At 42.4% G+C, this 12,716-nt stretch overlaps 1 protein-coding gene across 5 annotated transcripts in view; it reads right to left on the reverse strand.

Moving 5' to 3' along the window:
* RGS6 (regulator of G protein signaling 6) overlaps window positions 1-12,716 on the reverse strand; it is a 238,594-nt gene that overhangs the window by 95,690 nt on the left and 130,188 nt on the right. For 4 of the 5 annotated variants that reach the window (XM_030239746.2, XM_030239745.2, XM_030239744.2 and 1 more), the window contains exon 2: window positions 4,990-5,089. In XM_030239746.2, the coding sequence (XP_030095606.2) occupies window positions 4,990-5,089 (100 nt within the window). Of the gene's footprint in view, window positions 1-4,989; window positions 5,090-12,716 lie in introns of those variants that run through there. The other variant, XM_050975440.1, reaches the window with a different exon arrangement.

Below are 12,716 nucleotides of genomic sequence, written 5' to 3' on the forward strand. Positions count from 1 at the left end.
CCCATCCTTCTCACCATTTGAAAGGTAGGAAGCTGGATGCAGTTAAGGAAGAAAAGGGAGGGAGGAGGGAGCTGAGGATGAACACAGCATAAGAGTTTGACTCCTTAACTGGGTTAATTTGTCTCCTGCCATGCAAGTAGAGAGCTTAAAAGAAAGCTACAGGAAAAAAAGTAATTGCAAGACATGTGCTACTCATGTAATTGCTGACATGTCTAATGCTGTGTGATTCAGGGCAGCTTTGAAATACTAGGCTTCTTATTGAGGGATGGAGGGATTACATTTCCACTGGGTGCAATTTGCAGAGATGCATAAAAGAAGGAAATGTAAGTTGTTATGAAGAAGCCTAGTCTTTACTTGAATTAGTTTAAATGCAACTTGCTCAGAACAATTGATTTTTTATGAGAAATAAATGGATTTGTATGCCCAATCAACTTGTATTTGGCAAGCCATTTTCCACCAACCTAAACTGTTGAATTGACCGTGTAGCATCTGCTCTTTAAAAATGTGGAAAACCATCAAAAATTATACAGTATGCACATATAAACATATGTCAATTTTAACCCATGAGCATGTTCTTTATATCCTTCACAAATCTGTAAACACCCAGTATTGGTTTGGATATTGATTTAAATTTTGGAAATTTTTTTTGTTTGTCTGTTAGTGGCTTTTGTTTGCTTGTTTTAACTAAATAAACTAATTCATGCTTAGCAGAAGATTGAACTTGGTTTAGATTTGGACTATCTACATCTATTAACTGTCTGAAACAGAGTCAGTACCACTTTGCAAGTGTCCTCTTTTTCAAAGCAGAACTACAGAGGAAAGACAGAATATTTAGAACAAAACTACCCAAATGCTGAGGGAAATCTGTAGCAGACTCAGTCCTGCAGTGAAAGCCCTGTGTTAAGGTGATGCAAGCAGCTGTACAGACAGCCTAGGGAAGCCAAATCTATTGGTAGTCAGCTCAGGGAGGCTTTGGTCCCAATGACCATAGTTTCTGTAAGGCACCAAGGTGAGTTCTACCCCTGAAAAGAAGCATTAAGAAAGCAAACATTCTGGCCAAGCACTCAGCCTTGCAGCCTGCTCTCCAGGCCCTGCTAGGTGATGGATGCTGGCTCTTGCCACCATTGCCAGTCCTAAACCTGTTCCAACCTTTTTTTTTTTTTTTTTTTTTTTTTTGCACAGTTCACCTTAACAGGGGCCTTTCAAAGCCTGGGCATGAGGAACTTATTTCTCCCTTGGGCCTGTGGCTGCTGTATCTGGATGGGAGATGAGCTTGACCTCCTCTGAAGGGAAAAGGCAACAAACACCCTCAGACTGGCCCCAAGGGAGCCAATTCCTCAATGGGTGTATAAAGTTCTCCAGCAGAACTTGACTGTTTTGAGCTACATCATCATGGAACATTTTCAATAATAAAGTCTCTTTCACAACACTGTGGGATTTCCATACTCCAGCCAAATGCATTTTCTTTGAGTAAGTGACATTCTGATGCGTTCTGGGACAACTCCATGGGCACTTGCCAAGACACATGCTGGCTTCTTCAGACAGAGACACACAGCAGTTTAAACTTGGTTTAGCTCATGAGTCTCTAGTAGCGACAGGCCATCTGGCACATTTCAGTGAAACTGGCACTTTCTCCTGAGAGAGGTCCCGGGCTTATGTAAGACAGACATGGCAGGACAGGAGTGAAATGCACTGGCAGGGCTGTGTGCACTAAGCTTGCATGGCAGCACTCAATCCAAGCCAGGAGAGGCAGGACATACTCATCCATCCACCCGCAGCGACAGAGGCAGCACTGAGAGCAGAGCAGGAGGACAAGTTAGTGCTGGGGAGAGGCTCAGGAGCACTGCAGGAGCAAGGGACCGGCCATGGGACTGCTGCTGGGAGGAGGTATCATTCCAAATGGAGCTGTGGGGACAGCTACGCTTGAAGTCAGGAGGTATGGATCAGAATGAAGCTGTACCAAAACCTCTTAGGAGGCGGGCAGACCAGTGCAAAGGTCTTAGACTGCATGTCTCCCTTGGATTATGGTAGCAAGACACTGACACACAGGATCAGACAGGACACAAAACAGGAGAATCTGCAATAAAGTTGAGAATGTGTGGCAAACTGGGAAGCGTGAAGGAGGCTTTTTGTACTGGAAAGCTTTGCTGTTGCAGCACAAACTTCCTTCTGACTTGTTTTGGCAATGTTGTATAAGAACAAGTCTGAACCAGTGGGAGAAAAAAGTATGTGTGTTTGGTCCTCCTGCCAAAAATGAGGTTAATTTTAAGATACAATTATATGAAAATCAAAAAGATAAGAAAGCCATTTTGTTGCTGGTTAGTATAATGAGATATTCCTACAATAGTTGATAACTGTGAAAACAGAATTAACAATTCATCTACAGAAAAAAAAGCTTTACTGAGAAAATTTTTTCTCACCAGAAGAGAAATGTACAACTCCATTTATTGCAGCAGCTGCCATTATGTGCATTGGCTGACAACCCATTCTGGGCACAGATCACAACACTACTCAGAATCTGCCCTCAGGCATTCTTTTCCATATTCCATACTGTAAACTGAACATTGGACAATGTCTGACACATGCACCCAGGTGCCACTCAGACTGGTCCCATCCTACTTTCATTCTCTGTGGCTTGCCCGTAAAAGTGAAGACCTAACCAAGAAGATAATGGTGTGATGTGTTCTCCTTTGACTGGCCTACTGCGAGCCAAAAGACTGGGAAAGGGAAAGGAAAATCTACTTCCAGAGCAGACTGAAATGTGTCTTTGGCACAGCATACCTGCACAAACTCATCATACATTCAAAAAAAGTTTTTTCATCCTTTTTCCCAGATTTCTGTTGTCAAGAGAGGACCATTATTGATAACTCCCTGAGGCTTCTTCTCCTTGTGTTACCCAATACCTCATTCACACCTAAGGCATCAGGACAGATGAAAGCAAAACAGAGACGAGCAGTTCTCTCCCTGGTATTCAAACTTTAAATCAAACACCCACTTCGCTGTATTATAAACAGAGCTGCCTGTTTGGAGCACTGAGGCTCTCCTGTAATATTTCTTTTCCTTTAAGATTTTATATTTCTCCTGTGAGAAGCAATTACAATAGAAGTGTCAAGCAAAAATAAATCCCTGTTAATCATAGTCACTGTGAGCCTGCCAACTAAATCACATCTCAGCATTGCTGTTCCATTTTTCAGGGAGAAATAAAAAGTGTGTGAGAATGCCATAGTCTAGAATTGAGCTCTTCCCAAGAGGAAATACAACGTTTTTGAAAATACAAGTTCTTCTCCTGTGTTTATTACATTGTGTGGAATTAGACAAGCACTAAGATTGAGTATCCACTGACCGTAAGAGTAATTCAGGTTGGAAGGATTCTCTGAAAGTTGTCTAGTCCAACCTTCTCACAAAGCAAGGCCAAATGAACAGTACGGTCAATTCTCAGTTCAGGTGGGCCCAGGGGTTTCTGAACAGCTGCAAACCACTGGTTCCGCAGCTCCTCCAGGACACTGGGCCCTCGCTCACCTGCTCTGACCATAAATATGTAAATCTAGTTGGGATTTCTTTCCCTGCAACTTGTGTTGATTGTCTTTGGTACTTTATACATGCACTCCTGAGAAAGGATCTGACCCTGTCTTTGTAGCCTCTCATTCCCTTCAGCTTTTCCTTCCTCAGACTGAACAAAGCCAGTGCCCTCAACTTCCATTCAAATGTAGGCGCTCCAGCCTCTTCACTTATCTATTACAGTCAATCACTGATAGCATACATACTTTGCTTTTGGTTTTGGTCTACAAATAGGCAATTCCATGCATCTGAAAGTAAAATAACAAATGGAGAAAACTTTGGGCTCTCCACTGGGCTATAATTTTCCCCCCATACTTTTCAAATTCAGAGGCTTCATGAACTGTCCATGGGAGCTGCCTTCAAATCACCTGAAGGGAATTGTACTGAGCTTGTTCCTTTGAAATATAAGAATTTCTATGGGCTTTGGAGAGAGGTTTTGTTCTTATTTTATCTTCATCTTTTCACAATTCTCTGTGTTGTGAAAACCAGCCATTTCAAGACGATGCAATTGCAGCTGCTGTTCCAGAACTGGGAGCAGTTTCCATCATGCCAGAAAACAGCTAACCATGATTTAAAAATCCTGTGAGGTCTCCTATTTCCTTCTGAGTAACACACAGTGGCTTGGTGACTAGATTGATGACCTTTCTAAAGCTATGAATTTTAACCAGAATATCAGAAACCTCTTTTAGCTGAGTCAATCTTAAGACATCCAGTCTGTGTATTGCAAACTTGAGCTTATGGGAGTGAGTTTTCAAATCAGATAAATGGTTATTTTCCCCAGGAACCTTCAGGAACACTACTACTGAGTCAGTGAAAAGAGGTACCAGAAACCCAAGTACAAATCCTCCGTACAATTCACACCACCCTGGATAAACTCATCATCTATCAATGGCAGAGGTCTTTGTTGCTTTGGAGGATACTCTGTCTGGAAATACGTGGAAGAATGGTTTTGTACTCTGACTCCCTGTTTCTGCACCATCCACACTTTTGTACACAGAGCTTTAACAAAGCAGTATACATGCATAAAAGGTATTTCACATTCCTCTACCTGTGATCACAGTCCAAATAAGGGTATTGGCTATGAGCAAGGAAACAACTTCAGCTTTCTTTCCTGACCTCTTACCTAAGATTGTCCTACCCCTGTCAGAGGCAATGACACTGACTGGTGATACTCTCATAGCCACAAAAACAATGTAACATTTTTAATATTTCACCCCAAAGAAATATAAGTGCTTGTTTACTAAAACCGAACTAAGGAATCTTTGTTCAGCTGTAAAGAATCTTACTTCAGCCTGTAACAGAACAACATATAAAAAATTAGGCAGAGGGGGGCATTTTTTCCTCACATCTCTTCTTTTTTGTGGCTTTAGTATGCTTGTTTAGAGCCAGCAAGTACCAGTTCACATTCTCTTTGTCAATTGCAGTTCTTACCGGTGACCACGCTGGGGATTTTGGACAGAAAGCTCTTGACAGTGCGGATGGGAACTCCGCCTGTTTTGTCATCTTGCATTCTCGTAACAATGTCTTCAATCTGTCAAAAGAAAGGAAATACTTTGTGGTTTATGCAAAATGGCAGCTTTAACACTTAGATACCATGAGTGCTTTGGAGCCCTGCTGGTAGAATGGGTTTCAAATGTGTGTTACTGCACAAACAGTAACACACATGTGTGTTACTGCACAAACACAGAGGTAGAGACACTACTACCTGCCCAAATTTAAACCCTGAGATTAGAAACCATGAGATAACATACACTAGCTTCGAAGACAGTGGTTGGATACTGACAATCCAGCTGCAACTGTGCCTTTCTACTCAGCAGGGGTGATAGAAAGGTGGTGTTTGCCCCACGGATGAACTGGACTGCACTTCAACCCGTTTAAGGAGGTTCACATCCAGTCCACTTTGCCCTCTGCCCCCACATTAATTTGAATCCTCAATACTGTAACCTTGGGAGAGCTTTCATTTTCCAAAGGGTCCCAGACAGTTACTGACCTTCTATGTCTTAAGAAGAGTCTAAGATGGAACAGCTGCAGGAGAACTTCCCCTGCCTCCTGTTTTTGGCTAGCAAGCTACATGTCCCATGGTAAGCACACAAAGTAAATAACCAAAAGTAAAACTATTATAGGGGAAAACTCATTGGATTTTCAAAGCCAAGCTACCTTTCAGTTCACAGGCACACACATAATCTATCACATGGAGAAAGATACAACGATCATCTTCAAAAGCCACGGCAATCAGAGGATCCAATTACTGGGGGAAGGAGCTTAATCCTCCTCCTGCTTACCCTGAAATGGGAAGGGATTTTTGTTCCTTTTAAGGATGATTGCCATGCATTCACTTGAAGGCAATGCCGGGGAGAACAAAAAGCTGAACATAAGCGCAGTGCAGAAATTCAGTATCTCCAAAAATTCCTTTCAAGTTAATAAGGTCTCAGAAGCACAACAAAAATAACCCCAAAGCTGTTGTCTCTGTTAGCTCGAGCAGTCAACAGCACAGCCATACCCTCTGTTGTTGACAGCTGGCCGAGGGCAGACAGACAGGGAGCACAGCCCTGATTTTACCTGAAGATCTCCTCCTCACAGATGCTACAAAACAGAACCACTGCAGAGAGGTTACATGGTGGGAGCACGGTCCCTCTCTCTCCTAAAGGCAGCACAGAGCTCAACATGCTCTCTTCATCGCTGGGAAGCCACTTCATTTACATATGCAAGTGAGTTTTTTTTCACAGATTTAACACCTACATTTCAAAACAAGTTTAATTTCAAGCCTCCCCGAGGTGGTAAGACAATCTGCCTGCCAACTTCAGGCACTGAATTTGATCACTGTGTTTTAACCTCAGGTTACCAGTTAACTGAACTGTTCACACCTTGTTTATATATTACATTTAATTTAACACGTCCTGAAATTCTCAGTGGGAATGAAATCACAAAGATGAAAATATCCTGACATTTTCAATATATTACATGAGCTCTGGGTACCTACACAGTTAATTTGTGATAGAATAATGATACGTTCTCCACAAACTAATCACTATGAAAATTAATACCACTTTTCCCTTTTGCCAGAGCCTTATGTAAAGTTGTTTCCTGATCAAAGCATTGGGCTTTTTTTCAGTCTAAGGATATCTGGAGAAGTAACTGCTCATCTCTGATACCTGGAGAGGTAACTGCTCTGCTAAAGAGTGGACAAAAATGGACAAAAAGCATTTCATTTTGTTGAGAGGAGCCTGACAGCATCACTTATTAAGCCAAGGCTGCAGCACTGCAACAATCAGATCTATGGGGTGACAGGGCAGCTCAGTCACCTGCGAAGCGTGGACACAAAATCTCAGAATGGGTCAGGCCAAAGGGCACCACAGTTGGTCATCTGGTCCAACCTCCCTGCTCAAGCAGGTCATCCTATAGCACATGGCACAGGATTCTGTCCAGGTTTTTGAATATCTCCAGTGGGGGAGACTTCACAACCTCTCTGGGCAACCTGTTCCAGTGCTCAGTAAACCACACAATAAAACCACTTTTCTTCATGTTCAGGTGGAACTTCCTGAGCATCAATTTCTTCCTATTGCCTCTTATCCTACTGCTTGGCACCACTGAAAAAGAACCTGACTCTGTTCTGAGTCTTAAGGGTTCATCCAGGAAGGTCAGCCAGACTAAGAACTGTTTCCACAAGACAATGAAAATCCCTCTGTGCTACCAATTACTTATGTGTCTTCATCTGTATGTACTTGTAGCTGACATCAGAGAAAGATTTTTCCATGCATATTAGGAGGAAACTACTCTGAAGTGTGCTATGAGTACTCCTCATCTCCAGGAACACTTCAGGGCTTCAAGAATCAAAAGAATAACGTTTGGTAAAACTGTTGTTTCCTCTTTTTCTATTTGAATTAAAAGTTCAGAATGAAAAATGAGCTAAAATAATTACCTCAATGCAGGAAAACAAACTTTTTACTCTTTTTGCTCACTGTAAGCTAAAGGAACCCCAGCATGATTTATGTCATTAACACTACAAGAAAAGTTCAATTTCAAGCAAAAGAAAACTTTAATTATCTTAAAAGAAAGATATATTGTTTTTACCTAAACTATTCCCCATTTCAATCAATCAAGCAGGCACTGGTGTCTCAAATGGGGCCAATGATTTCAGTTTCAATTACAAATACCTACTGCATTTTAAAATAAAAAATAAATAAAGCTACCCTAGCAATAACTCCTTCCCCAAAGGCTCCTTCTTACTCTTGTCTTCTAGCCTGACTACACTAGTGGCACTTCCTGCTCTCCTTATTTCAGATTGTTGGATGTTTCTCTTCTCCTTCCCTTTCTACTCAAATGCCACACCTCTGTTCTCTCCCATCCTCTCATCTGATCCAGACATGAATACACATGTCATCCTCCTACAGCTGCCCAGAATTTTCAGTCTGCTACCCAAGAGCCCACAGGATTACAAGCCCCTCCTCTTTCCATTCCCAACACACTTTTCTTTTACTCTCCAGCAAATTTCTGCCCTGCTCAAAGAGGACAGCATGGCATACTCAAAAAAACATCTGATGATAATTTTATCCTTTCCTAAAGTCATAATCAAATTAAATTATTAAAAACCTGTATCTAGCAATGCTTCCAGGTTCTGTTCAGTTCTCTACAAAGAGAAGATCTGACCCCTTTACACCAGCCTTTGTTTTGCACCCACCCTATGCTGCAGATATAATATCTGAAGCCAGATCCACTCTGGATCCAAATTCCTGCTGAGCTACAGAAATATTTCACAAAATAAGTTCTGTAGTGACAAAGCAGAAAAAAAGTGATCATTAGAGCTTCAGGCATGGAGGAAAGCAAAGAGGGCACATGAACTGTGAAGGTCACTTTCATCAAAGCTTTTAATCTTAACTTTTAAGAGAGTTACCTAGACACTTGAGTGCTAATGACTCTCCCTTCAGCTTCTGCCTGTCATTAAATACCCCTTAGGCTTCTCTTGCTGAAGATAGGGAATGAGAGTCCTTGGACAGCTCATTTCATCAGGCTAGGAGGCAGAAAAAAGGGCAACAAAGCTTTCCTCATTTATCTCTCCTAAATGAGCAAGCTTCAGTGAACTAATTTCTGCCCAGCAAAAGTCATGGTAAAAATGAGCAATGCTTTTTGGTTTTTTCCCTATGCTGGGGGTCACTGCTATTTCAATCCAGTCTCGTTTTGTAAAGAGAATAGTTATTCTTGCATCCAAGTGGATTCTGGGTCAGTGTCTCCACAAGAAAGGCAGAGAAATTCATGTATCTGCTGTCACTGTTAACTACACACTGTAATGTCTGCCTAACAAACTAGATCTGCTTTTCCTCCTGACTGGTTGCTGACAATTCTGCTCCCTTCATTTATCCAGAATGTTTTTACTTCTCATTATCCCACTCTCAATGCATTGAAAAGGGCTTCTGGCTTCAGGACCACATTAGTGGAGACATAAACTACTGCAGGTAGTTGATAAGAGGTTACCAGCATATTCTGTTATACAGAATTTGATGGGAATTTAATGCATATATTGCTAGAAATCATTAGACCTTCTTTTCCACCATCAGCACTTTTGCTGGCCTAAGGGGGCTGAAGGCACAAAGTAGAAGACCTTGAATATCTGTCAGAGCCAAGATGTCTATCACTGGAAAATGAGAAGTCCTTTTTCTGAGGCAGGACAGAACAAAATGCATTAGAATAACTAAGTCGTAATACAACAACTGTAACAACTACAGCCTGGCAACTTTGGGTCAGTGTCACCCAACATCCCATTAGCATTTTAAGAGGGAAAACAGCTCTCAACTTTGCAGTAGCTTTTCTTTCTCTCAGCACCAAAGTAAAGCAGGCATCCCTTCTGCTGCAAGTTAGCACATACAGCCTTGCTGAATCCTGGTCAAGGTTGGCCTTGAAGGTGACACGCTGAGGGAAGGGCAAGTCACACACAGAGGAGAAAAGCTGCCAGTTCCTACCTCCTGCAGCCCCACACCTGGACACCACCAGCAGCTAATGGAACTCCCTGGCTCAACTCACTCAGTTGTGGCTGAGTGACACATAATGATGGCAGAGGCCCTCATGGTCCCATTTTTCCATTTTACTTTGTAATTTAGTGAGGAAAACTGTGCCCTTTTCATATTCTAGCATCTGAGTTAGATGTACATATTCCCTCGGACCCTGCAGGAAAGCTCCTGCTGCCTATTTCTGAATATTTCAGTATGTACCAGGTGCCTGTCTGATTACTCACAGCAGCTACCCTACCCCTGGGGCCTCCTGTCATCAGGTAACCTGTGGCTGGAGAGTCTCCAGGCGTCACTCATCAGTGCCAACATTAAATGCATAGGGTTAGAGAGAGCACTGTGCAGTTGCAAAGATCCTCCCTGACCTGGCCAATGACAGCTCTCATGCGTATTGGGGGAGCTGGAAGGTACATGGAGCAAAGGATCAGACTGTTAGCAGCTAGAATGATGGCAATGATAATAAGCACATTGGATCTTTTCACTGAAATACAAGTTTAAAAGAGCCTGTTACTCACAGTGCCAGCTCTTACTCCCATAAGTGCCTCTGACACTACTGGTGTGCCTGTGCATTCTGCACCTGCTGACTCCTGCCACACAGCCCACGCATGCACAGACAAGAAAAATTAATTTGACAAGATGCCTGAAGCCAGGTTGCTTCACTGGTCCAGACAATTTCACTCTGCTCAAAAAACAAGAAGTAAAAGCTGAAAAATAAGGGCTGTACAGCTCCCTTTGGCACCCTCACAGGAGAAAGAACAACCTTGCCTCTGAGACAACGCTGGAAAGCGGCAGAGCAGCACTGATGGAGAATTGTGGCGTGGCCTTCAGCAATCAGCATCATCTGCTTCTGTCCAAGTCTCCTCTCCTGCATAACAGAGATAATACTGAACTACACAGGGGTGCTGAGACTAATTCAAAGATGTCCAAGGGCTTGGGATGCCTCGAATAGCAGATGCCACACAACTATGAAAGATATGCCCCCCATCTCTGACAACCTTCCACAGTCCCAGGAAAACCAAATGACAGCAGAGCACAGATGTGTCAGCTGACAGGGCTGTTTGGCTGCTTCCCACCTACGTCCAGCAACAGCTGAAGTCAGGCCACTTGTGGAACTTGTGTTGTTCCTGACAGAGTTCTCCCTGCTTTTTAAAATTCAGAGTTTATTTCAGATAAAGGCAGAGTATACTACATATCTCCCTCAATTTTTGAGTGTGCTTCAGGAAGTGTTAACTGTGATCTTCAGATGTTTATTGGGATAGTGAAACAGAGCTAATAATGTCACCTTGAAAACAGTAACATGCTTTAGCATTTACATATCTCTACTGTCAATAGAAAGGTACCAGTGAAGAACAACCACCAAGGCATTTGTCATGATTAATTGTATGCTGCTGCTAATCCAGCTAGAGCTTCACAAAAGTGAGCATCTACTCACAAGTCATTACATGAAGGGACAGGTTTCACCACAACAACTGGATTATACAAAACAATCCCTAGGGAAAAACTGAGACACTTACTCAGCTGCTGAGGCGCAGCACCAGAGTCTGGAAAGTACCAGGCAGCAGTTTTTGATCAGACCAAGCCTCTCTTAACACAGCCTACAGTGTCAGCTCTGCACAGCACCCCCAGCTCAGGCCTGGGCTGCGTTACAAGAAAACATAGTCATGGAGAATGAGAGCTGGAGCTATTCCCCTCAGGCACTATATGCACAGTTGGAAAACAGGGTTTAATATTCGGCAGAAAAAAAAAGCATAGCGAATTAATTCAGCAAACAGAGATTCTCCAAGCAAGCTGAACTAACGCAATTTTCTCCCTCCCCAAAAAATCAAGCTTTTAGCCCATCAGTGTCAACAGTGAGAAGCAAAAGACATCAATGTGTCAGTGTTATGCAAACTCAATTTTTCATTAAAAACATTTTGACAGACAACTCCCGATGAGCTCAATTTCTACATGAGCTATAATTGCTTAAAAGAGGAAGCTATTTTGGCATGTTAGAAAGCTGTGTAAAAATAAAAAACTCTTGCTTATTGATTGTGCTACTGTAGTTGCAAATGCTTGGGCCTCTCTTCCACTATGCATCATAACAGAAGCGTCTTGTGAACAGCGCTGCATTTTTTCCCCATGCTTTCTACATTTATGGCAGAGATGCCCCATACATGCACATAATCAGTTTGAGAAATCTTACACCATTGAAAGAACAATTGCTCTAATTAGAAACCTTCTAAGGCTAGCTTCAAAATAGACCAAATATTTACTTTGTTCCATAAGCAGAAGTGTTAAGCTTTTTTAAATAGTAGGAAAGTATCATAAATATCCAATGAAAAGACAATATGAATTTTAAATAAAACCCCAGTAGAAACCAAGTGGCCACAAAATTGTGGCAGAGGTGCGAAGAAAGTCACATTAAAAAAATAAAACAAAAAAAAAACCACCTCTGCCACACAGTATTTATTGAATAGATGTGGCTTTTGTATAACTTAAACTATGCAAATTTATGCACAGAAAAACACATAAATGCAAAGATTATTTCAGCCAGGAAACCTGTAGGATGGCATGATCTACACACTGTTTCTCAGTGTGTCATCTGAATTGAAGGAATCACCACTTTGGGGGAAAAAAGGAAGAAGTTAGTCCCTGTGTCCTTTAAACAGTGCTGCTAAGGGAAGGCACTGGTGCTGGCACCATTTGGGCTGTCTGTATCTGCCAGCTTGTGACAGAATGGAACCTCCCAGACCATTTCTCACAGGTCACCAGTCACCTAGTACTATCTGCATCTGCCCATGCCATCCTCAGCAAGATTTGAATGAATAAACCTGAAGTGCTGTGCAATGACTCTCTGCAGAAAGAAGACTGAATCAAAACGAAGCAGCAGCGTGGGTTGAACCATGAAGAAGTGAAGTTATAACAAGAAATGGAGAGCTGCACTTGTGGAAACATATGCACCATAGCCCCCATGGAACAAGAGGTGCTTGGGGGAGCATAGGAGTAGTGCTTTCCTTTGATGTGGTTTACTGAAGTCACTCAGACTGACAGCATCCTGCTGCCTCGCTCCAGCCAGGGTCCCACGCACAAGCTGCCATGGAAACAGTAGAGATTTTCTCTTCTCTTGCATCACTGCCCTGAATGTAAAACTGTGCAGGTCTCCAGACTGCTCATGCAGTG

Source organism: Serinus canaria, chromosome 5 (genome assembly GCF_022539315.1).
Source record: "Serinus canaria isolate serCan28SL12 chromosome 5, serCan2020, whole genome shotgun sequence".
NCBI classification, from domain to species: Eukaryota; Metazoa; Chordata; class Aves; order Passeriformes; family Fringillidae; genus Serinus; species Serinus canaria.